General features: G+C 40.8%; 1 protein-coding gene across 10 annotated transcripts in view; it reads left to right on the top strand.

Moving 5' to 3' along the window:
- UNC5D (unc-5 netrin receptor D) overlaps nucleotides 1-26,878 on the top strand; it is a 684,626-nt gene that overhangs the window by 627,625 nt on the left and 30,123 nt on the right. For 9 of the 10 annotated variants that reach the window (XM_027529855.1, XM_027529846.1, XM_027529848.1 and 6 more), the window contains one exon: nucleotides 14,456-20,537. The exons of the other annotated variant lie outside the window; for it this stretch is intronic. In XM_027529855.1, the coding sequence (XP_027385656.1) occupies nucleotides 14,456-14,660 (205 nt within the window). In that variant the 3' untranslated portion in view covers nucleotides 14,661-20,537. Of the gene's footprint in view, nucleotides 1-14,455; nucleotides 20,538-26,878 lie in introns of those variants that run through there. 10 annotated transcript variants of the gene reach the window in all.

Genomic DNA, 26,878 nt, shown 5'->3' on the forward strand with positions numbered 1-26,878 from the left:
GCCCCACCTGTGAGTCTGCTGCTTAAACCAGCCATTATTCGTTACTGTGCTAATGTTGTGCTTGAGTTGAAAGTAGACTAGAGAGATTCATTAATGGACTGTCTTACTTTGAGGAGAAAAAGCAGCGGTGAGTCTATTAGAGCAACTCTGATGAGGAGGCAGCTTTGGGCTCAGCGTGAGGAATGGTAGGGAAAAGGCATGGACGAATTGCATATCCTGTCGCCTTAGCCACGTCGCACGCCCTGGAATGAAAAGAGAACAAGTTTTTTCAGCGCCATTTGCTTTCTCTTCCCTTTGTGTCCCTCCCCCACTCCACTTTGGAGACAAAGCCTTGTTTTTCTTACTGTTTGGCTTACTCTCTCATTTCCATTTTTTGTTCTTTGTTTTTACAGACATCTTACCTCCCTCTCTCTTCTCTGAAAGGCAGGTAGATGTCTGCCAAGAAAGGATAGAGGGCCATTCCCTGTTTCAAAGGGATCCAGAATCCAAGAATGAAGGGGCCAACTAGAGAGCAGTCAGAGAGGAAAATCAAGAGAAAACAGAACTGACAGAGACAGGCCCAAAAAGAACACATTCTTGAAAAGGCAGATATTGAAAATGAGAAAATACAAAAATGTATGCATGTGCAGGAGAAAAAAAAATTAGGTTGAATTTTTCCCAGCAACTTTGATAAAGGATGAGATGTGTCATGTATAACTCATGAACACCATGACTATGACAGTTTCACTTTCTGATCAACGCGGAGACAAGAATGAAAAACTTACCCAGACAATAGAACGTGGTCTAAAAAAAAAAGAAATGAACTTTGGGCAGGGACTCAAAAGCTCTGTACAGCAGTCCTGGTTCTACAGCTAATATGTCTGCCCCCCACACATCACTGACCACCCCTATAATACTTTCTCTACAGATGCAATTCATAGAATTCAAACTACATTAACTCTCTAATCCATTCTGGCAGTAAGAGTTTATGATTTTTAATTTACCATTTACAAGAAAATAATTGCCACAAAATATCTACATGCCCATGGATGCTGTCATTAATTTGCTAAATGAGCATGTGCATGTCCCTGCCTTGTTCATTTTTTTCTCCACTTAAGAGTAAACACATGAGAACTACAAGGACTGCCTCCAAAGTCATCAATTTCAGACCTTTTACAGCAGCGAAAATGCATCTCAAACTGGGAGACTAACGTGGACATCCTTTTGTGTCTGGGCTATAATGAGCAGTAACAGCTACACAGGGGCACGCTGTCCCCTCCAGTGTCAGGGTCAAAACACAAGAACAGTTGATGTGCCTGTTTGTTTTTGTTTGCTTCTGTCTCTCCTTGAAAACCCTTTCTCTAGGAAAGCCTAAATGTCCTTAACATCCAAAATTCAAACAATCTACTCTGGAAAGTTTCTAACAGAGTTTCAAGAAAATCTCCATTTTCAGTCAGTTTTAGTAAGTGTTAGTCACTCAGTCATGTCCAACTCTTTGCAACCCCACAGACCATATAACACACCAGGCTCCTGTCTCGATGGAATTCTGTAGGCAGGAATACTGAAGTGGGTTGCCATTTCCTTCTCCAGGGGATCTTCCCTACCCAGGGATCAAAATCAGGTCTCCTGTATTGCGGGTGGATTCTTTACCACCATCTGAGCCTCCAGGGAAGTCTGAATATATATATATGTAAGTGTGTGTGTGTGTATATCTATTTATCTATATGTGTGTGTGTGTGTGTATGTATATATGTGTATTTATACACACATATATGCACACATGTGTATACGCATGTATACACACACAAACACACATATATATCTTCTCCAACATGGGAAGTAACGTGACAGAGGTGAAGGATATTTTCAGGTGTCATTGGTTAAAACTTCTTGTTGCATAATCTGAAATCACTGATCTCACTCTCTTCAGTTCAGTTCAGTTCAGTCACTAAGTCGTGTCTGACTCTTTGCAACCCCATGAATCGCAGCACGCCAGGCCTCCCTGTCCATCACCAACTCCCGGAGTTCACCCAGACTCATGTCCATTGAGTCAGTGATGCCATCCAGCCATCTCATCCTCTGTCGTCCCCTTCTCCTCCTGCCCCCAATCCCTCCCAGCATCAGAGTCTTTTCCAATGAGTCAACTCTTCGCATGAGGTGGCCAAAGTACTGGAGTTTCAGCTTCAGCTCATTCTCTCCAAAGAAATCCCAGGGCTGATCTCCTTCAGAATGGACTGGTTGGATCTCCTTGCAGTCCAAGGGACTCTCAAGAGTCTTTTCCAACACCACAGGTCAAAAGCATCAATTCTTTGGCGCTCAGCCTTATTCACAGTCCAACTCTCACATCCATACATGACCACAGGAAAAACCATAGCCTTGACTAGACAGACCTTTGTTGGCAAAGTAATGTCTCTGCTTTTGAATATGCTATCTAGGTTGGTCATAACCTTCCTTCCAAGGAGTAAGTGTCTTTTAATTTCATGGCTGCAGTCACCATCTGCAGTGATTTTGGGACCCCAAAAAATAAACTCTGACACTGTTTCGCCATCTATTTCCCATGAAGTGATGGGACCAGATGCCATGATCTTCGTTTTCTGAATGTTGAGCTTTAAGCCAACTTTTTCACTCTCCACTTTCACTTTCCTCAAGAGGCTTTTTAGTTCCTCTTCACTTTCTGCCATAAGGGTTGTGTCATCTGCATATCTGAGGTTATTGATATTTCTCCCGGCAATCTTGATTCCAGCTTGTGTTTCTTCCAGTCCAGCGTTTCTCATGATGTACTCTGCATATAAGTTAAATAAGCAGGGTGATAATATACAACCTTGACGTACTCCTTTTCCTATTTGGAACCAATCTGTTGTTCCATGTCCAGTTCTAACTGTTGCTTCCTGACCTACACTCTCTTAGGGTTACAAATAATAGAGTCCTTATTACATTACATAATCATCAGTTGCTAGTGTGATCATTAATGTGTGTTAAAACACAGAAATCTGACATTGTCAACAGGCCAATATCATTGGGTAAGAAAGCTGTTCTGTAGCTTGAGATTTCATCAACCCTGGTGTCACGAAAGGTCATCACAGAGTCACTCTTCGATTAGGGAATTCACCTACCTCTGCCTTGTGACAGCATCTTTACCTGACTCTCCCCTTCCTTTCAATTTCCAAAAGTGAAAAGCTAGTACAGGAACAGCCCTCAAACCGTAAAGGAAACATTTCAAACGGAGTGGAGAGAAACAGTGGCTGTTATCATGTTGCCAGTGAAAACATTCTCCTCCTTTTGGTAAATGCAAATGTCACTGATGATAATTTGCCTTTTTGTCAAACAAGTGTCTACTTAGATCTGAATAGGAAAGAAGATACATGAACTAGTAAGTTAAAGGCTTAGACTGTGAAACATGTTGGGGGGTTGCAGGGGGCGTGCTGTAAGACAGCAACACAGGTGGCCTTGCAACTTGCCTGGCATATGGATCACGATAAATAAGCCACACAGCCCAGCAAAGAATGTCATAGTTAACAGCTGCAATTACAGATTCTGTGAGCAAACTATTACTCAGAGTCCATACTTATTGCATTTTCAGAGCTGAGATTGCACTTTTATTCTACAAATCCAGCTGCAAGAATTCTTCACTTAAATGCTCTTGGCCACAGCTGATTGGTAGGTGGGTGGGACTAATAAAGAATTGATCACATAGGAGTAGAGGGGAGGGACCTTTGCTGAGAACTAAACTAAGTAATATCAGAAACTAACTGCTTCAGCTAGAAGTACTCACCCGTATTTAAATTTCCATAGCATTTTGTATTTTTATGATACTTTTTAAAATTACAGTTAGATATACCTAGATAGTACTATCTACTTCTGGGAAAATCAAGAAATTTGCCCTGAATGAATGACACGAACTTTTTCTTTGGATAGTATGCTGTGCTGTGCTTAGTCGTTTCGTCATGTCCGACTCTTTGCAACCCCATGGACTGTAACCCACCAGGCTCCTCTGTCCGTGAGGATTTTCCAGGCAAGAATACTGGAGTGGGTTGCCATGCCTTTCTCCAGGGGATTTTCCCAACCCAGGAATTGAACCAGGGTCTCCTGCATTGTAGGCAGGTTCTTTACCAGCTGAGCTACCAGGGAAACCTTAGGATAGTATACTTGACCGTAAAATCTTGCCTAATAGAATTGATATGAATAAGCATCAAAGGATTTTGAAAGTTGGTCTCAAAAGAGAATTTGGCTATTATTATGGAAGATTCCTGTCTTTCCCCTCAGTACCTGAAATTCTACTATTAGGTCATTCTTCTTTAAGACTTCATGATGATCATATTCCAGAAATCCTTGTGAAAACACAGCAGCTTGACCAAGTTGCTATGGGAACAGATGCTGGATAAAGTGCGTGAGATACAAAAGGGTGAGGAGAAGGGAAGTGGCCAGAATGGAAGAAAGGATTCCAAGATGAAATGGAGTAGATAAATTACTTTATTAATACTTTCTCATAATAGTATCCTTCTTTGAAGTACTGCTGGAGAAACATATTGCTCATCAGTCAGCTGTGTGTTCAATTGTACTTTGGATGTTAATGTTTTTAGATGATGGTGTAGAAACTGCAAGCAAATGACATTTCTCAAGCCTCGTGGCTGATCAGAAGTGCTATGATAACTTGTTTTTCCACCAGATCTTTTAACAGGACCTCTAATGAGAAGCAGAATCTTCTCACGTTGAGGTCACATCCTTCTATTCCCTCTGCCCACCCTGTTAATTGGATGCACAGGAGCAATGAAATGGCCAGAGGGCAGTCGGGAAGGACAGAGGAATGTCACAAGACAGCTTATTAATCTATCTCTGAATAACTTGAGAATTCACTAAAAGTGGAACAGGCCCAGTGCCAGCTTTCTTTGGGGTTAGTAAAGGAAGGAGGAGGAGAAAAGAAAAAGAGATTACAAAATATATACAGAATGCCTGCTTCACAGCAGACTACCCAGTATGGTCACTCAAGGACCCGTGAGACTTTATTTTCACTCTTGTGTTGGGGGATTTGCTAGGATTCCACCAAATGGAACTGTCTGGGTTTTGCAGGCTAGCGGTTAGAAAACACATCCTTAACCCTTAAATGATCAAGACAGTGTGAGGCTGCCATTTCAAAAAAAAAAAAAGCAATCCTCATAACTCTAAGGAGAATTAATACATGGGGAGATAGCATTCATGACACAGGTCCTCGGAGGCAAAATATGATAAACCTCAAATCACATTTTCTGGTTCTGGCCCAGTAGACTTTTGCCGAGTCTGACTTTGAAGAGCCTTCAGTGAGAAGCCAGAGAGACCCAACACAGCCAAGTGGTGGGTGTTCAGGCTTCGTTCCAGTTAAGGCAATGATTCATGAAACTCCCTACTAATAGGAATCTGAAAACAGCCTGGGGCCAGTTTAGCCATGAACAAACCATACATACAGTTTGTAGAAAGAAAGAAAGTGAAGTTGCTCAGTCGTGTCCGACTCTTTGGGACCCCATGGACTGTAGCCTGTCAGGCTCCTCAGTCCATGGGATTTTCCAGGCAAGAGCGCTGGAGTGGATTCCCATTTCCTTCTCCAGGGGATCTTCCCAACCCAGGAATCGAACCCTGGTCTCCCGCATTGCAGGCAGACGCTTTAGCGTCTGAGCCACTAGGGAAGCCCATACAGTTTGTAAGCGGCAGGTTTTTCTGCTAAAGGCAATATGCGAGAGAAGCTGTTTCTGCCCCTCCCAGAGAACCAACAGAGAAGGCAATGGCACCCACTCCAGATTTTTCAGCGTGGAAAATCCCATGGACGGAGGAGCCTGATAGGCTGCAGTCCATGGGGTCGCTAAGAGTCGGACGCGACTGAGTGGCTTTCACTTTTCACTTTCATTCATTGGAGAAGGAAATGGCAACCCACTCCAGTGTTCTTGCCTGGAGGATCCCAGGGACGGGGGAGCCTGGTGGGCTGCCTTCTATGGGGTCGCACAGAGTCGGACACGACTAAAGCGATTTAGCAGGAGCAGCAGAGAACCAAAGTTGTGCTCCCACTCTAAGCTGCAGGAGTGGTGACAGGGGCATTGTATTCCTTTCATGCAAGGGGTGAGTTTGCACTGGTCTTTGAAGGACTAAGTTTCCCTTCTTTCTTTAGTCGCTAAGTCATGTCTGACTCTCTTGTAACCCCAGGGACTATGGCCCACCAGGCTCCCCTGTTCATGGGACCTTCCAGGCAATAATACTGGAGTGGGTTCCCATTCCCTTCTCCAGTGGATCTTCCTGACCCAGGGATTGAACCCACGTCTCCTGCATTGGCAGGTGGGTTCTGTACCACTGAGCCACCAGGGAAGCCCTTCCCTTAAGTTAATGTAATTTTCAAAAAAGATGGACATGCCCAAGCCCCTTTATAGTGGAAATAAATCTCTTTGTGGGTTCATCTCAAGCAGTAGTACAAATGCTGACAAAGTCAGAATCCCTGGATTTGACTGTCTTCATAATTGGAGAAAATGAAATTATGGGGAGGATTTTCCTAATTCATTAAAGAATCCTTTAATAAAGTACGTAACTATTTCTTTTCAGTATGTGTGAAGATTTAAACACATTGAGTATTTTTCAAACGGAAAAGTATCAATATTTCTCCCTTTCCCCCTTCAGGATTAGTACCATGGTCTTTTATCTTGGAACAAATAGTGGTCTTTCTCCTCTACCCTCAGGATTCTTGAAAATATCTCAATGTTATGGAAGAGAAACTTTAAATGAGACATATTTTTCCACGCTATATCCCCATTCAAAGAAATTTGAGATTTGCTTTTGCAGTTTTCACTGCCATTCATTGCCAAATATGAGAAATTGTCAGAGGCTTATAATGAATGAAACTGGAGAGCCGAAAACAGAGTCTACAACTGGCTTTATTCCTTTTGGCAGCTCACTGGGGGTCCTGAAGGCTCCAAGGCTTAAATCCATTTTCTAAAGAAGGAAGAATCCTTGCTAGTCCCTTTCAGGAGCCAGATAATGGAATAAGCAAAAGGAAGAACTATTAATATTAATGTTATTGCCAAATTAATTGGCCCAAAATAATTAATGCACCACCCTTAGGGCACAACAGAGTGGAACTCAGCATGTTTTCAGTTGCCTTTATGTTTTCCTCTTGGGTTCCCCATACCAGCTTCCTTTCTTGTGAAGGCACAGGGTGGAGGGGGACAGTGGGAAGCAGGGAGAGGCAGAGGTGACATAATGATGAGCATCTTTTGCTTATTCTATAGGAAGTGAATCAGACTTGATTTATCCTAAAAGCAGCTCTGCTGTTTGAGTGGCCAGTGAGGATGAAGTTTGGGGATGAAAGCTTGATGAACTGACCAAATGCTTATGCTGTGTCCAATTACTGTTATTCAGTATAAATGGTTTTTCTCTTCTATTTGCATTTAAAGAACCATATGGAGGGCTGGTTTTGGTCACATAAGAGGTTTTCATTAAATGAGACAATTAGGATGATAGCAGGGATATTAATATTTTTTTTCGTTATGACTATGTTTCAATTCCCTGTTTGGTACTATACCGTAGGATTATGCACCATTCTTGTAATGATGTCTCCCAATTTATTATAGGCAGCTTAACTTAGTTTTCACTTTGTATGTTGCCAAACTGCTCAGATGATATTTTTTAGAAAACGTTGACAAAGGTATAAATGGCAATGGTTTATAGAATATAAACAAATTTGTTGCCTCAGTGTTACAGGTGCGAGTGGTTCCCTGCTACTTGGAAGTGTTGAATGACACCCTAAATTCTGCATCAAAGTATTACATGTGCCTGCGATGAGGCATCTTCTGTGCGAAAAGATGTGAAGCTGCAGCTCACATGTGGTCCCCTGCTAGATTCATTCATTCTCACAATTAGTTACAAAGAAGAGCTTACAGCTTTCAAATAGGCATATCAGCCCCCTGGTAGCAAGGCTCTGAGTCGCTAAAATAGAGGCTTTGTTATCTGAAATTCAGAATGAAAGGCAGTCCCTCATAGGTCACACATAGTCAGATAGAACTAAGATGCTAAGACAGGCGGACTCCAGCTTTAAGCACACGTGCCCTGGGTAGCTCTTTCTGCCTGTATGTCCCCAGGGCTCACACACAGCCTCAGACCTGCGCCTCCTCCATTACTGTTATCTGATCTTTCTGCTAACTGACTGAGGATTTAGATGTTACTATTCCCTAAGATGTTTGTATTTGAATACTTCTTTCAAGTACTAAAGAAAGGGTGGTATCTTTCGATTCACACCAGACACCTAGACACTTTTCCTTTTCATAAAATGAGCCCTGGGTTGCAACAGTAAATGGCAGAATTTTATCATTAAGTCCTCAATTCTCTCCTCCTCTCTGTACCCAAAAATGGGAAGAGAAGGCACAGTAACTATTTCCAAAAATTCTCAAATCTAACCTAATTTCCAACTAATATGGTCATTAGTTTGAGGCTGTATTTTGAAAACTGAGATTGTATATTAAAATTTGGTGGTTGACCCATATACACCATTATAAGTTGGCCTGTGTCTAAGTGGTGAAATTGCTAAAGATTTATGTTCTCAATTCTGCTCTGGCTTCCACATAAAGAATGGAATTTCAATCGGAGATGAGGGACAACAGGGTAAGGAAGACTCAGGAAGATGAAATTAATCATAGTAATAAAACATCTCCTCAGAAGCTCAGGCGAATAGAAGGCTTGTAGGGGCAACAAATGGCACCCGACTCCAGTACTTTTACCTGGAAAATCCCATGGACGGAGGAGCCTGGGGGGCTGCAGTCCATGGGGTCGATGAGGGTCGGACACGACTGAGAGACTTCACTTTCACTTTTCACTTTCACGCATTGGAGAAGGAAATGGCAGCCCACTCCAGTGTTCTTGCCTGGAGAATCCCAGGGACGGGGGAGCCTGGTGGGCTGCCGTCTATGGGGTCGCACAGAGTTGGACACGACTGAAGCGACTTAGCAGCAGCAGCAGGGGCAACAAAACAAAATTAAATAAACTATTACTATTTAATGAATGTACATGGATAAATCTATCTAGGTGTCTTAGCATGTACTTTTTACAGTTTATCTGGCTTCTTTCAGTGAGAGTTCCAAAGGAAAAGATGAGGCCATTGAGTCTACAGGATTTAGGACAAATTAATTGAAGACACAGGGTAATTCTAAAGTAAATTCCTAAGATTTAGAGTTGATAATCTTATCTATACAGTATGCAGGGCTTTCCTGATAGCTCACTTGGTAAAGAATCCCCTTGCAATGCAGGAGACCCTGGATTCCTGGATCAGGAAGATCCACTCAGAAGGGATAGGCTACCCAATCTAGTTGGAGAAGGCAATGGCACCCCACTCCAGTACTCTTGCCTGGAAAATCCCATGGATGGAGGAGCCTGGTAGGCTGCAGTCCATGGGGTCGCTAAGAGTCGGACACGACTCAGCGACTTCACTTTCACTTTTCACTTTCATGCACTGGAGAAGGAAATGACAACCCAATCTAGTATTCTTGGGCTTCCCTTGTGGCTCAGCTGGTAAAGAATCTGCCTGCAATGCAGGGGACCTGGGTTGGAAAGATCCCCAGGAGAAGGGAAAGGCTGCCCACTCCAGTATTGTGGTCTGGAGAATTCCATGGACTATATAAGTCCATGGGGTCGCAAAGAGTCAGACACGACTGAACAACTTTCACTTTCACACAATATGCAGCATCTTTATGACACCACAAAAAAATAAATATTATTTTTCAGAATTACCTTAGTCAATCAGAATTTGAAAAGCCTATGACAAGAGGTTCAGTGCATAAAAAAGTAACAATTTGAAGCACCTAAGACCAGCATAATAAACATTGACTTCTTTAAACATTTTTCAAAGAGAAAGGAAAAAATTGTTTTGTTTGGAGTCATCCACCTGAATTTCAAGATGTCTGTTTTTTCCAAATGTTCCTTTTTCATTTCCAAAAAAAGGAAAACAAAGACACTCAGGAAATCAACTATTGCCATGAATTCTATTTTCTAGTATTAGCAGCATTTCCTGAATCATGTGTGCATTTATCTGCTGGTGTTCAAATGTACCAGCATTATTATAAAGAGAAATGGGTCACACAGATTGGAATCAAAATAATTTCAAAAGGGAAGTAGGAAGATAACCAAATGGATATATGGTATACCCATTTTCAAAAAAAAAATCATAATACATTTATACACATGTAAGTGGTAAAATGGGGTTTCCCTAGTGGCTCAGATGGTAAAGAATTTGCCTGCAATGCAGGAGAACTGAGTTCCATCCCTGGGTCGGGAGTATCCCCTGGAGAAGGAAATGGCAACCCACTCCAGTATTTTTGCCTGGGAAATCCCATAGACAGAGGAGCCTGGTGGACTATGGTTCACGGGGTCACGAAGAGTTGGACACAACTGAGCAACAAACACTTAAGCAGTGAAATAATCCAGCTATCTTTGAGAAATAGTCTGTATGTCCCCAATCTTTTTTGGCACCAGAGACCAGTTTCATGGAAGACCATTTTTCCGTGGATTGGGGACAGGGGGCAGGGGATGGTTTCAGGGAGATTCAAGGGCATTACATTTATTGTGCACTTTATTTCTATTATTGCATCAGTTCCATCTCAGATCATTGGGCAGCAAATCTCAGAGGTTAGGGCCTCCTGGCCTATAGCAGTAGCACTCTAGGGTCTTTTGTCTATTAATTATCCTGAGGTAGACAGGTAAGTAGAGTTTAATAGGATGTCTGTTTATCCCAAAGCTGACTGAATCATTTTTAATAAGGCTGATATGCTGCTACATGTATCTACTAAAATTAAGTGGAATTTGAGATTTGTGTGTATTGCCGAGTGTACTTGTATAAATTGAGAGCGTCAATCTGAAACATGCTTTGGGGAGCACATTTTACTTGCTACAATATGCTCAGAGATCCATGCCAAGGGAGAGTTCTATTTCTGCCTCTTTGATCATTTAGCTTCCTGTAGCTCTGGGTGCCTAGTCTGCACATCGGGGCATGTGCAGGACTTCTGAGAACCCAGTGCCTGACAAGACTCATCCTGCAGCTTTGCTGTTCTTCCTCCAGGCAGGTGTGCTTATAACACCTTCGCACCACAGCAGCATCTATGAATATTCTGAACGTTTTTTGGGGACAAGGATTAATCCCAACCTCCAAAACATATTTTTATGCCTCTCCTAAAGTTTTGTTTTTACATTTCATGCCCAGATCATCTTCTCATGTCAAACGTCAAAGCTTCCCCAGCAGTTACCAAGGATAAAGATCTCAGAGTGGTTGGAACAGGACATGTAGCTCGGGGACCCCAGCAACTTCAACCCTCTAGGGCTTATTTTCAGCACCAGATGAATATTCAGTTTCATCTTCTCTCAAATGGCTGCTATATCTGCAAGTCTAGTTTGGGTTAAAAGACAACATGGGACGTGATCGGCACCATGACCTGCAGGCCAAACCTGGCCCAACACCTGCTTTTCTAGCCCCAGAGCTAGAATGGTTTCAGGAGAATATGCAAGAGTGATACGGTGTGACATGTGAAAACTATGACATTCAAATTTCAGTGTCTCTATAAGTAAAGTTTTAATTGGAACACAGTCACGCCCTTCACTTACACTTACACATTGTCAATAGCTGCTTTCCCACTGCCATGGCAAAGTTGAGTAGCTGTTGTAGAGACCAGATGTGGTCCCTACAGTTAAAAATATTTCCTCTCTGGGCCTTTAAAGAAATAGTTTGTCTAGAATAACTGGTATAGAATATACCGGTAGCTGTGGGGTTAATAGGATCACGAGGATTCCAGTGACTCCCCCAGACCTGAGTCCATTATTCATCAGTAGCAAATACAAACTATAAACCCTCAATAATATGAGAAATGTGTACTTCTTTTTGTGGTGCTTGCCAGCATTTGTTTTCCTTTGAAATGACATTGGAGAGCATACAGAATTATTTCCCCCATGTCAAAATGTGTGTCGATGGTCATTCTCATAAATTACATAAATAAAAATTATTACACAGCCCACCTAGAATCCAGTCACACCTAGTCTCTCCGTTTTTGCCTCTTTTTCAGCTATTTCTCCAGATTGTATTCTGCTTAAACACTGGGTGGGATGTGCCCGTTTATGTATAGACCTGGAGATATAGCACCTTTCCCCACAAACAGCTCCCTCCAGGTAGGAGGAAGTAGCAGAATTCAAAGCAACATTTTGAGTAAAAGGAACCAGGATCACTTCAACTACAGAAACAATATTTGCTTTGCTATTTCTATTAGTGTAGAAATAACTATACTGGATTCCAGGGCCAACTATGGGGGGGTGGCAGTGGTAGGAAGAAGGAAGGAAAGAAAAGATAAAAGGAAAAGAAAGTAGAATTATTTTTTAATCTGGGCTTCTCCCTCTCTCAAACTAAGATTAAGATGTACTGGAAAATATGTTATACCCTGATATTTGTGCTATTTGGCCATCAACTAGCTTTAAGTAGTCTCTTAAGACTTTTGCACAAAATAGAACTTTATTCACTCAGAATTACTGTGCATGCATTGCTTATAAATGATAATGTGCCCTTAAAAACTTGTCTTCTCTTCCAACTGCTCTTGGCTATAGGAGTCTACTTTGTGATTACACACTGAGTCTAATGATGGAAAGTCATACCATCTTCAAGATAGGCAAATCTTGGTTGACTTTGGGAAATCTTTTCAATTCATCAGAATTTTACCGTGACATTTCTATCCCTGCTGTAAAAGTACCTCTGAAAACCTGTGACCTTCAATGCTCTGTGTGGTCTCAGTCTTCATCAGAGCAAAGTTATCGTCCAAAAGGTTATCATTTGTTTTCACTGAAAATCTCATATCATCTGAAACAAGCTCCAAGCAATCAATTACTCAGTCGATAGATACTGAATAAATACCTGTCACAGTATTACAGTAAGTGTTGTTGCAGAATCAGAAAATGATTAGCTATGGCCCTTCCAAGTGTCTGCAATCACACTGAGAAGGCAGAGCTCACAAGCACGGAATATATACATATGCATAGAAAGTGAAAATGAAGTCGCTCGGTCGTGTCCGACTCTTTGAGACCCTATGGACTATAGCCTACCAGGCTTCTCTGTCCACGGGATTCTCCAGGCAAGAATACTGGAGTGGGTTACCATTTCCTTCTCCAGGGGATCTTCCCGACCCAGGGATCGAACCCAGGCCCCCGGCATTGGAGGCAGACGCTTTAACCTCTGAGCCACCAGGGGATTCTCCATACATATGTATATATATACATATATATATATGAATTTTACTCACATGAAAATGTAAGCAGAAGCATAAAGAGAAAAAATAATAAATCACTTTGAGCAAGGAGATGAGAATTGTCTATAAGATGTTACTAAAAAACCTGAATGAACCTTCTGGCCAACCCAGCACAATCCGGGCCTTGTAAGAGTGTAGGATCTTCAAAACAGAGGGGAAAGAGGGAAAGTGGGCATTTCCTAACAACAGAATTTACTGGATGAAGGCAAGGAGAAAAGCATTACCTCTGTCAGCATTAATGGCTCAAAGGAAAAGAGAATATGGAGGGAAAATACACATAGCCATAGCTAGGATGAGGCCAGACCAAGGCAGGCAGTGAAAGCAGGTAGATACCTGATGACTGAAGAAACAAAATACAGGAGATATTAGAGAGTTTGGGGCTATAACAAACTGGAAGGCACTTGCTTGATTCAACTGTAAAAACAACAGAGCATAAATAATGAAGCTGCTGAGTTTGTCAGAAGGAAAGAGAAGACTCAAAAATAAATGTCCTAGTGTGAGAGATTAGAAGAATAGCAGTAGTTACTGGGGTTTTTTTTTGCTTTTTTGATTCCTTTTTTAATTGGTAAAATATTTGTTATTAGAATGGGGGCCAGTGGGAGGCGTGGAGATTATACTGATTCCTGACGCACTGAGTCTGAGGAGGAAGATGGATATCTAATTGGAGCAGTCCCTCGGTCATTTAAAAAGTCTGTCACTGGTTCACATTAACTTAGAAGACAGGAGGTGCCTGCCGATTTAGACACTGTCCACTTGGAGTTGATAACTAGTCCATTTGGTATATGAGCCCAAGGAATCACAGATAAAATCTTGACAGCCCTTATGTTCACCGTGGGAGGCATAAAGAACTGTCAGATATTTTGAAAAAAAAAAAAATAGGAGTTATATCATCACATAAGCTAGTGGAATAGAGCTTTTTAAGAGGGTGTTCAAAAGAGAAACACACACACACAACTCAAGGAAGGTGAGGACTAAGACGACACTTATAGGATAAGAAGTTCATTGGAAACCCTCCAAAAGCACAGTTTCAGTTGAATGATCTGATACAAACTAGACCATCCCCAGGTCTACTTTAATGGGGCTCTGTAGTCCTATCAAAATAATAGCTATTACAGTTCATTTCTAATTCCCTTATAACTATCGTATGTGTTCCTTTATTTCTGTTTGTCTTGTCATTTTGTTTCTTCAACTCTGTCTAGGAATTTATCTTATTTTGCTACACAAAGTAGCCCATCTGCTGTCATTTTGAACCTGTGGGAAGCTCGTCATCAGCACGATGGTGACCTTGACTCCCTGGCCTGTGCCCTTGAAGAGATTGGGAGGACACACACAAAACTCTCGAACATTACGGATTCCCAGCTCGATGAAGCCGACTTCACCTACAGCAGGCAAAACGGACTCTAGTCCGCTCCCTCTCCTGAGAGAGTGACGGCCAGCTTTGGGACATTTGCTTTCAATGGGAAAGAAAGAGGCAGCTTTCTGCCCAGTGGCATTGGGGAGTTCAGCCTTCATTTATAATCAGTCAACATCCCTGATTGAAGACACTGAATTTGATATAGGTAAAATATATTGGTAGGGAAAGTACTAGCTCTCTTAAACATAAGACGGTTCTACAGTCTCCTCTGAATCCATACGTGGGTTCACACTTGAGGGACTGCTCAGATTTGGAGTGATAAGGTTAAAGTGAGGGCTTATCTAGTAGAAGTAACTGTGGGGAAAGATGAGCTGTAGCAAAGCTGGGAAGACAGAGATTAAATCAGTGCGTGTTTTGAAAGAGATTTTTAATGATGTGCCCCAAAGGACCGTCTGATGCTGGTACCAGACTGTCGAGAGTTTTCTAACCAACTGGCATGGGAGATGTTGGCAATCAGTGTAAACTGGTTTTAGAAGTGAGACAGGGTTGCCAACTCATTTGTAGACTTCAACGGTGTCGAGAAGGGCATTTAGAATTTCAAATCTGAGTACACCACACCAGCACCAATTCCCTATCTATCCCAGCCACTTAATAGGTCGAGAGGTAAGAGAGACCACACGCTCGTCTTGTAGCATACCTACCCCACCTTCATTTTCTCCAAGGACAAATCTATCCACATTCTTTCTTCCCCTTACACTAGGGGAGAAGTTTCAAGGAACATAGACTTTTCAGTATGGGAATTTATTTTTTCTAGCTTAACAGAACCATCTCTAATTCTCAGCTAAGCCACTCAAGTTGCAAAAGCTATTAGAACACAGCTTACACACAGATTTAGAGACAAGAGGGGTCAAATCAGATCCAAGGAAACATGAATTGCAGATGCCCCAGGCCTCAAGCTGGCATTCCAGGGTGCAGGTGCTGATTCAGTTCCCCAGCATGGTGGTTATGAAGGGATGAGGGGTTTCATGGTCCTTTACAATCCAGTTCTTGAATTTTCTAGCCTTTTGATATTGTGTTCCAACAAAATCTCTCCATAGAGGCTATAGGTCATCATCGTCTTGCCTGTTAAGAAATCAGCAAAAGATCTTTGCTCTAAATGTTATCTGACTACATAGACACGAGGAATAATTCTACCACAATGTCTCAGAAACTACACATGTTGTTCAGCGAGCCTTCACGCTCCAATAATTCAACCTCCTTCAGTATGTTTTCTTTAAGGACCATTAACATAGTACACTATGTTTTAAATGAAAGGCAACAATATTGTGGAGAATTGAAATCTACAGATAACACATGACCCCCATCTTAACACTTCACTCCATCTTTTATCCTGTTTATTTTTGACAAAATGTCCTGGTAGACTAAAGATGAATAGATTTGCTCCTGCTCATCTTTTGGTTGATGTTTTAATTAGCTGTCCAGAATCAGGACAACCAAAGTCAAGGACCTAGATTAACCCCAGGTTGAACAGCTACTTAGAGGTTGACTCAATTAGAATAAAAATAGTCAGGGAATGGGGGAGATGGGAAATACTTGGCAGTAGAGATACAGTCCATTTTTTAAACAACATAGATCCCGTGTTTAAAAAAATGAATCTCCACCTAAGTGACAAACAACCTTAAAAAAAAGTAAGTTGAATTTACAATATCCTGGGTAAGGCTTTGAAGAACTCTTTAATGTGTTGGCCATTTTCTCTAATGAATGTGTGGTACAAAGGTCCCCTGTATTTGATAGAAGGCTTTGCTACATGAAATTCAAAAGCATCTTGCTTTTCTCAGGAACCAAAGGTATATTATATAGAACAAGTCCTCTTAGAGCTTTTGAGCATATTTTCACAATACCACCTCCAGCAGGAAAACACCTTTTTGCTACTGTACTCCAGTTGTTTATTCCTTCTAGGGAGCAAAACAGAGAAAGTGCAAAAGTGTAAATCATTCGCTACCCCGATATGATTTGAGATAGAAGTGGAAATTGATGGTCAGTCTCCCACAGTTGATTGGCATGGGTGGTATATGCAAAGAATCTGCACTGAACCGCTGAATACGAACTTAAAGAAACACAGTGTAGAGCTTATGTTATTATCCGTCTTGGATGATTTTTGTTTTAAATATCCTACCCATTTTCCCTCTTCTCTTCTAATTGGCCTTTTACTTGTTTCATCTAGTCTGTGAATCCACACAGATCTTTTTTCGATTTTTGATACATTTTTTATATTTTAAAACAGATGGAAAATGTCAATGTTTTCCCTAGAATCTATCTAGATTGTTTTAAGAATTTATTATCAATCCCTGACTGTCTAGAATTTCCTCCCTTTTCTTTTTTTTTTTTTTGGCCTGAATTTTATAAATAAATGTGATAAAGGAAGCAAAAAAACATAATTCACCTCAAATTTCAGCCCAAAGTTCAAATCCACCTTTCAATCCATTTTGTTTCCTCTTTACATTTCTCATTTCTTCCAGGATCCCATGTAGGATTTCTACAGGTTTTCTACAGTAGGAGATTATGTGTCAGGTCAGGATTGTACAGTATTTTATAACAGAATTCCAAAGAGAACCCATGTTGTTGAGATTTCCAGACCAAGATGTGTTTGTGTGTGGCAGAAGAGTATGAAACTGCACATCAGATAGACTTAGCTGGTACTTGAACTTGTGGTTATTCACTGCAACCTAAACCCTGGTTTGATTTTAATACTTTCCTATCATCTTGCCGTTCTTGAAAGGGATTCACTCAGTCTAAGCACTTACACTCAAAGTCTTATTGTCCTAGAGCAAAATGAAACAATAAATTAAAGATGATCCTTCATACTTGGTAGGCAACTTAAAATTTTTACAGGATAGCCCACTTAATGCCAAATCTTTCAGTGCTCAAATGCATCTAAGTCTAATAGTCCAGCCTCAAACATGACTTAAAAGGAGCCACCAAAACGCTGCACTTCCCAGCTTCACCAGACTGCAGCCCCATAAAGGTAATTTACAGTTTTTAGAGCATTGCTTGTGCAGCTTTCCAGGCTTACATTAAAAATCCTTTAAGCCAAAAGGAAGCTCACTCTATGGATTTAAATGCAAACTTCATTTACCGGTGCAGGAAGTCTCATAAAACTCAGATGTACTCCCACAAAAATTTTATTGGCCTTTTTGTAAGAGATGAATAGGAATTGACAGTTCTCTTTAAAGAGCGGGAACTTCTCTTTTCTGTTATTTTTATTTCCAACTGCAGGTGTTCTCCTTTGCCACAGTCCCTGTTTATTTTCAGTTGACTTTGAGAGAAGTTATGAAGTCAAATCACTAAACAGGGTTCTCTTTGGATTAAAAGTTCTGGATGTATTGTAACAGTCTCCCTTGATAGAAATTCTCAACATCGGGATTGATAAGAGAATGTTAAAAAGAATAGAACTGGTTGAAGATGGTATTGTCCACTTTGCAAACATCTGACCAATCTACCTGTGAATTTCAAACTGTTACGGAATCTTTTGATATGCTTTGGGTTTTCTTTTTTTGCCATCTTCCCTTCAATTTCTTAATCCCCCTGTAAAGGTGTTGAGTCAGGTGTGTTAAAGGTGAAGTTCTCTCAGAGGGTCTTTGTTCCAGATCCGTGAAGGTCACAGGAACTGTGGAGGAGCTGAGAAACGGCTTTTCTGGCCCTCGGTGTGGCCCATTTCCATTAATTTTCCTCATGAAACATTGCAGAGTTCTGAATCCTTGGTAACTCCCATTGACTGGACCAGAGATGACACCCACAGCAAATGGGAGAACACCATATTGTCCTACAGAGAGTGACGCATTCTATGATCCCTTTGGTGTTAGTTGCCATAGTGCTGTAATTACAAAAATTGATGCTTTAGCCAAACGCTGAATGGCCACTGTTTCCGCCGTTTCCACTGTTTTGTCTGCATAGAACTTTCCTGAACTACAAGCAAAAATGTATTTTGTCAAATGTCACAAAGTGAAAATGTTACGAATCTTAGGTGTGTTGCATATTTTGTGTTTTTACTTTCCTAACTTCTTTCAAAAGCTGCAGTTATCAAGCTGTTTGGCTGTGTTGACAGCATGTGGTGTTTTTGCAAAAGCAGTTCTAGGAGAGCCAGTGTCTACCATGGACTCATCACATCCCCAACTCCAGGCTTGTCGACAAAACCGAGATGGCAATTCGCGTGCTGTAATTTTTTTCAAGAAAGAAAAGGGGATGGAAATCAGACCTGGCTGTTAGTCACTAGTGTGTAGTACTGTGATCTGAAGTAGGAAATTTAACTCACATAGAATAATTGTGGTTTTTGAAGCAGCTACTTTGATTTTTCCTTTTGCTGTGAAGATCATGGATTTGGAATGTCCTCACGAGGTGGGCCTAAGACAGTGACACCAAACTCCATGTCTTGGAACCCACCCTCCATCTGAACCCAAAGATTAAAAAGGCAGTAAGCTTCATATTTAGGCCAGAGATGCAAAAGTTCCTCCCCCTCAATCCCTAATACTGAGTTTGGCAAGGGGTATTTTTTTTTCCAAAAAGTTAAATGAGAAACTATATCACTAAATTTGGTAATGTAGTTCTTTGCATGAATGGAAATGTGTGTTAAATCATTTTACAAAAGGCATGATAATAATGAAAATGTCCTTTGGCTTCAAATTGTGCTTAGCTGCCAAAAGTATTTCCCTATCTGAAGCATTATTTACATCCAAATTCCTAAATTGGACAAATTATATAATCCCATTAAAATTGGATAGAGAGAGTAGGTAGAAACATGACTGCGGTTCTATTGAGTCATGAAAAGGAAAGGTGATATTTGAGAATTTGTGGACAGAATATCATGCCTTCTGACCCCATTACTGAAACAGATACTATAACCAGAAATAGATCTAATAATTCTAGTATTTCTCCATTAGCAGCTCTGATGATACTTAAGGGGAAGTCACCTCTTACCAGGAGACTTCCGTTTAAGCTTCATCAGAGGGTGACTAAAATATCTCAATCGGAAACACCTTCCGAGGCCTGTCCTAAATTATATTGACCGCTCTCATTCAAAACTTCTCTGTAAGAAGGTGGACACACTCCATCTGTGGAAATTTTCCGGTCAGGAAAACAGTTTCCTCCTTTTCTAAACTGGAATAAAGGCCAACTTAACATTTCCCATTCTTCAGAACTGTATCTGATTGGTGCATGCAATCCGGTAAGTCTCAGCCTAGAAATATTGCAAACATAAGCAGTTAAGAGGAAACTGGATAATTCTTCCTGACTCAAACTAAAAAAAACAAAAAGAAAAAAAGATATATATAAGTAATGCTTTACCTCCACTTCTTTATGGAAGAATTTTTAAAAGAGATTTCCTTTTGTTCTGTTTATTTTGGGAAAGTGTGTGTGCGCATATGTGTGTGTGTCGGGGTGGGGAGGGTGGTTCTTTGAAATGACTCATATCTCAAACCCATTCCACTCTCAACATTCATTTGATGTGTTCAAAGCCGGAAAAAAAAACAGCAGAACTGAATACTCAATCTGACATGAAGCTGAAGGAGTGAACAAGCCAGAGGAGAGAGTTTGAATAAAGCATGGCCTTGGCTTCATACCGCCCTTCTTGTGCCTTGTATTATCAGTGTAAATTCTGAATGTTGTACAGTAAATCCTTGGATGGACTTCTTAGAAAAGGCTGCACTGGCTTCTTTTTCAGCACATGTACATATCTATAAATATATATACATATATATTTGGTAATGCCAAACAGCTGTGTTATATTGTATCGAACAAAAATGGATGGTTTGGATGTTTTATGTAGAGTTTGCAAAAAAAAAAACTGGATGGTTACAGACTTTTCAAGATAAATGTACAGACATAAATTCCTGCATATCAGTTATTTATGAATAAAGAGTCTTTTATTGACATTTTAGGATACTCCACGAGTGGAACTTTGAACTCTCAATGAGAATCCCTTCTACACACTTCCTGACACATCCATGCTGGGGCTGGAATGCCTTCCATATCAAGGACAATTTCCAGTATATTGAACCTAATTAATGTTGAACCTAATGTCTCCTGTCCTCAAGAAGAAGATAAAATGAGGCACATGGAAGCAAAGATGAGATGATCATTTTTTTTGAGATGATCTCCTAAATATTTCTAGACCACTTCAACACACATATACATCACCACCCTTGGGATTATAGTTTTATACAGTCTTAAGATACCTGCCACATCCTAACTGGGATACCATTTCCATTATTCCTCAAAATGCTTGCATTATTTTTACAGACACTCTAGAAAATGTTCTGCTGCTCCATGGGAAAATGTTAAGAACATAAGTAATGTTGTACACTTCAAATACATCTTGACTGACTGAATCTGTTTTGAATGGCTTTTAACACATTATTGACCAGGGGATTTTTGCAGAAACTAAGGCCTGTGCTGGCGATTTGTTATGTATGTGAATATTGAAATATCTCCAGTCAATAACGTTCAGGTAACAAAAGATGTATGATTGTGCCTCTGGTCAATGAGCTGTTAAAATGCTGAAAGTGCCCAAGAATTTAATAACTACTTAACAACTCGTTGGAGCCATTTTCAACAGTATGATTTACTAGAAGATGGTTTCCAATCTACTTCAATGAGTTGGTTGTCAATGAAAAGGCCAAAAATTGGCTTAAACCAGTGCTTTCTAAAACTTGGTTTTTTAAACCATTTCACAGATAACAGGTTTTGTCCCAAAATTAAGTTGGAAATTTATAGAATAAAATGTTCTCTAGATTTCTGAAAATCTTGATGTGTACAGTGGATCTAGTGTCTATGACGGAGCTCTGAGAGGAGTATAGGTAACATTTCCTCAGCTTTTGGGGTTCTTATGGGTCTAATAGGAATGGGTGTGGATACTCACCAAGTGGCTGTGAGTTGTTTCAGCTATCCTTTTTGACCACTTTAAGGTAGACAGCACTTTAAGGCTAATTAAAATGTTTTTAAGTTACTGGTGGAATAATAGTTGATTCTAATTAACTTAATCTAGGTAAATTAGTATGATTAGGTACTAATTGTTTCAGCTGTTCCTAATTGCTCAGTTGTTGCGGTTGTGTCCGACTCTTTGTGACCCCAAGAATGATAGACCACCAGGCTCCTCTGTCCATGGATTTTCCCAGCAGGAATACTGGAGTGTGTTGCTATGCCCTCCTCCACAGGATCCCTGACCCAGGAATCAAACCCATACCTCCTTCATCTGCATTGCAGGCAGAATTTGTTTACTGCTGGGCCACCAGGGAAGCCCATGATTAGGTAGAACCACCAACAATTTCAGAATTATTTGAAATCATTACAGCAAATAAATCCAGCTTGACTTTGTCAGAACAAATTTTAACTAGATAAAGGCTGTGTGGACTGACACAAAGGTCCATACCATATATAACTAGCTCGTTCTGACGGGAACTTAATAGATCAATTTGAACTGTTATAAAGAATTGTTAAAAAAATTATTTTGAATAGTTTTATAAAATTTTAAACTCTTCAAAATAATTTTTTAAATGTATTATCTAGTTAAGAACCAATTCTGGATGCTTGGGGCTGGTACACTGGGATGACCCAGAGGGAGGGTATGGGGAGGGAGGAGGGAGGAGGGTTCAGGATGGGGAACACAGGTATACCTGTGGCGGATTCATTTCGCTATTTGCAAAACTAATACAATATTGTAAAGTTTAAAAATAAAATAAAATAAAACCAATTCTGAGTGGATTAAGCTACCTTGGGCTAATCTAGGTATGTTCTGTGTAGCCATCATTTGTTAGAATTTCAAACTTATTCTGATAGGGATTGCTCATTCATTTAAGACTTATTTAGCATTTACTCAATAATAACAGAGTCTGGGTTCAAATTTTCCCTTTACCATTTAGCACTGACAATTTAGCATTGATTTAGCCTGGAGAATTTAATGGACAGAGAAGCCTGGCAGGCCACAGTCCATGGGAATGCAAAGAGTCAGACAGGACTAAGCGACTATCACTCACTCACTCATGCAAGACACTTAATGGGCTTCCCTAGTGGCTTAAAGTTAAGGAATCTGCCTGCAATGCAGGAGCCACAGTTTCGATCCCTGGCTCAGAAAGATCCCTTGGAGGAGGGCACAGCAATTCACCCCAGTCTTCTTGCCTGAAGAATCCCATGGAGAGAGGAGCTTGGTGGCCTATAGTCCATAGGGTGGCAAAGAAACACAACTGAAGCGAGTTAGCACACATGCACACAGGACACTTCATATTTCTACTTTATTTCTAATATAGGGGTGATCATAGAAATTTAGAGTCTTTCCAGTGTCTGAAGATTAAATGGAAAAAAAAAAAAAATACAGGTAAAGCCCTTAGCACAATACATACTACTTAGTAAGCAACAGTGAGTGTTAGCTTTTGTCTTACTTTAGAGAGGCCGTATGCAGAGCAGCCAACAAAATGTGTATCAAATCAGCAAAGGCTGGGGAGTAATTGGAATCTACCATTCTCTGGATATATGACCTTGGCCAAGAAACTATCTTTAAAAGGAGATAATCATATCAAACTCTCTGGACACAAAGTAAATGTTCTAGAAATAGTGTAATGCCTGAACACATCTCCAGCTGTCTCTGGCTGGGTCTGGTTCTGAACAGAGATGTTCTAGAACAGTGGTCCCCAACCCCTGGGCCATGGACTGTTAGGAAACAGGCCATACAGCAGAAGGTGAGCAGCAGGCAAGCGACCAAAGCTCCCTCTGCCGCTCCCCATCTCTGGCGTTGCAACCTGAACCATCTCTCCCCCTCCACTCTCCATCTGTGGAAAAACTGTCTTCCACGGAACTGGTCCCTGGTGCCAAAAAGGTTGGGGACCACTGTTTTAGAGTGGTCCCTCATTTTACAGTTGTCCCTCACTATGGGAGGGATTCCAGAACCCCTAGAGATATCAGTCAAACCCTACAGATGCTCAAGAGGCATATAGAAGACGGCACAATACGTGCATGTAACCTATGCCCACTCTGCTGGATACTTTACTTTTTTAAACAGTGTAAAGTCTTTATTGAATTTGTGACAATATTGCTTCTGTTTTATGATTTGGTTTTTTGGCCTCAGAGCATGTGGGATCTCAGCTCCCCGACCAGGGATGAAACCTGCACCCCATGCGCAGAAAGGCGAAGTCTTAACCACTGGACCACAGGGGAAGTCCCTTCTCCTGTATACTCGAAGTCATCTTTAGCTTACTTATTGCTAAGAGTTGATCCTTGAACAATATGGGTTTGTACTCTGCAGGCCCCCCTTATACATGGATTTTTTTTTTCAGTAGTAAATACTACAGTGCTAGAAGATCCATGATTGAATCCTCAAATGCAGAGGTACCATGTATGCAGAAGACTGGCTATAAGTTATACATGGATTTTTAACCTGAGTCCCTAAGCCCTTCATTATGCAAGGGTCAGCTGCACAGAATAAATGTGTTATGTAAATAGTTGCTGGTGTGCAGCAAATTCAAATTGTTTTTTGGAACTTCATGGAATTTTACAATATTTTCAATCTTTGACGGACTGAATTCACAGATAGGGAACCCACAGTACGGAGGACCAACTGCAGGAACAGTAAAGTTCCAGGGCCAAAGATGTACTCAACCTCAGTGTCTTCCTGATACCTGAAAACTATTAAAACAACAACAACATGTCTTACTATCCACGAAATAAGGAAAAAGAAATTTGCTTTCAAATATAAATGGTTAATGCTTAATACAGGCTTTAAAAATACTAAGTTCCCATTTTCTACCCACATAGAATGGTTTGAGGAGTGAATGAGGCAAATGATGAGGCAAGTTCTTATTAAAAAGGTAACTATCAGGAAGACAAAGAATACTTTGTTTAAAATGACAATGATCTGGCATAGAACAGGTACTCCAGTGAGGTGACTCATTTTCTGATTTTCAGACAATGGCTTTAAAACATGACAATGTTCACAATTTAAACATCACAGAGCCGCCTGGGCACCATCACCTGTCTGTGCCAGACCGTCTCTGCTACAAGTCAGGCATTAATTAATAAGACTGACTCATCCTTCAGGAAGCTCACACCCTGATAATCCAGAATCCCAGGAGTCACAGGAGACATGGGTTCTATCCCTGGGTCAGGAAGATCCCCTGGAGAAGGAAATGGCAACTCACTCAATATTCTTGCCTGAAAACTCCCAAAGACAGAGGAGGCTGGCGGGTCCAAAGGGTCACAAACAGTCAGGCAAGACTGACTGAGCAAATAAACAAACCAAACAAAGCTGATAAACCAGAAGAGTTTCATACCATCAAACAAGAGCTATGAAGGCAGACTGCTGAGGGGAGATGGGGGAGTAGACCAGGTGTGTTGTGTGAGGGAACATTACACAGCCAAGTTGCCACTGGGCTAAGATTTAAAGATAGTTTATTATTAACCTTTTGTAAAAACCCTATACTCTGTGGCTTAAAGTAACCATTTCTTATTCTTAGAAATTTATGGGTCAGCTGGGGGGTTCCACTGATCTGATTCTGGATTGGCTGATCTTAGCTAGACTCATCCATGTATGTGCAGGTACTGGGGAGGTTAGCTGGGCCATTTCTTACAGACAAGGCTCTTCACAAACTCTGCTCCACGTGCTTCATGATCTAGTAGGTTAGGCTGGTTATGTTATGATAAAGGCAGAAGAAAAAGCATGTCAAGTCTTTTGAGACCCAGTCTTGCAACACCACCATTTTTCAAATATTCTAATGGCCAATGTAACTCACAAGACCAGCCCATTCCAGAGATAAGGAAATAGAACCCACCTCTTGAGGAGAATCACTACAAAATCACAATGCAAAGAATGTGGATACAGAAAGGGATAGAGAATTTCAGTGGAAGTTTCAGTCTCTCCATCAGAGGTAAGAATTTGTCAGACAAAAAATAAAGGAGGGATACAATACCCAAGACATGGAAGCAAACTAGTGCATCAATAGTGGAATAGATAAAGATGTGGTACACACACAATGGATTATTACTCAGCCATTAAAAAAGAATGAAATAAAGCATTTGTAGCAACATGGATGGAGAAGGCAATGGCACCCCACTCCAGTACTCTTGCCTGGAAAATCCCACGGAAGGAGGAGCCTGGAAGGCTGCAGTTCATGGGATCGCTGAGGGTCGGACACGACTGAGCGACGTCACTTTCACTTTTCACTTTCATGCATTGGAGAAGGAAATGGCAACCCCCTCCAGTGTTCTTGCCTGGAGAATCCCAGGGACGGGGGAGCCTGGTGGGACACGACTGAAGCGACTCCGCAGCAGCAACATGGATAGACCTAGAGATTCTCATACTAAGTAAGCCAGACACACATGATATCACTGGGATAAGTGGAATAAAAAAATCCAAATGAACTTATTTATAAAACAAACATCAAGAGACCCACATAGAAAACAAACTAATGGTTACCACATGGGAAAGGTGTGTGTGGGGGGGAGGTTAAATCAGAGGGTGGGAATTAATATACACACACTGCTATATATAAAATAATCAATAAGGACCTACTGTATAGCACAGGGAACTATACTCAATATTTTCTAATAACCTATAAGGAAAAGTAATCTGAAATATATATATATATATCTGAATCATTGTGCTATACACCTGAAACTAACACAATATTTTAAATTGACTATACTTCAATAAAAAATTTAAAAATATAAAGGAAGGAGAACATTCAAAGAGGAAGGTTAGCACTGATAAATATATTAATATGTATGTTGTTCAGGAGAGGTGACCATACTGTTTTTCATGCCTCTATGACCCACTGGATTTTCTACAATAGGATTTTCCAAACTTCTATGATGTTTTTAGGTACTGACCCTATCATTAGCCATGTTTGGGAAAAACTGAGTTAATCACATTTAGAAGGTTCCTTACCATGAGTCCGCTCAGAAGTTTTTGCATAATAATAGTAATAAACACTTTCTAAATAGTTTAATGTACTAGGCACTTTACATGGAATCAAACATTTACTCTCCTAGCAACCGATGAAGTTTTATTCACATTTTTTGTAAGCAGGGACATTCAGTGTGGAGATTCCTTAGAAAACTGGAAATAGACAACCCAGCAGTCCCACTGCTGGGCATACACACTGAGGAAACCAGAATTGAAAGAGACACGTGTACCCCAATGTTCACTGCAGCACTGTTTATAATAGCCAGGACATGGAAGCAACCTACATGTCCATCAGCAGACGAATGGATAAGAAAGCTGTGGTAC

The sequence above is a fragment of the Bos indicus x Bos taurus genome, chromosome 27, assembly GCF_003369695.1.
Source record: "Bos indicus x Bos taurus breed Angus x Brahman F1 hybrid chromosome 27, Bos_hybrid_MaternalHap_v2.0, whole genome shotgun sequence".
NCBI classification, from domain to species: Eukaryota; Metazoa; Chordata; class Mammalia; order Artiodactyla; family Bovidae; genus Bos; species Bos indicus x Bos taurus.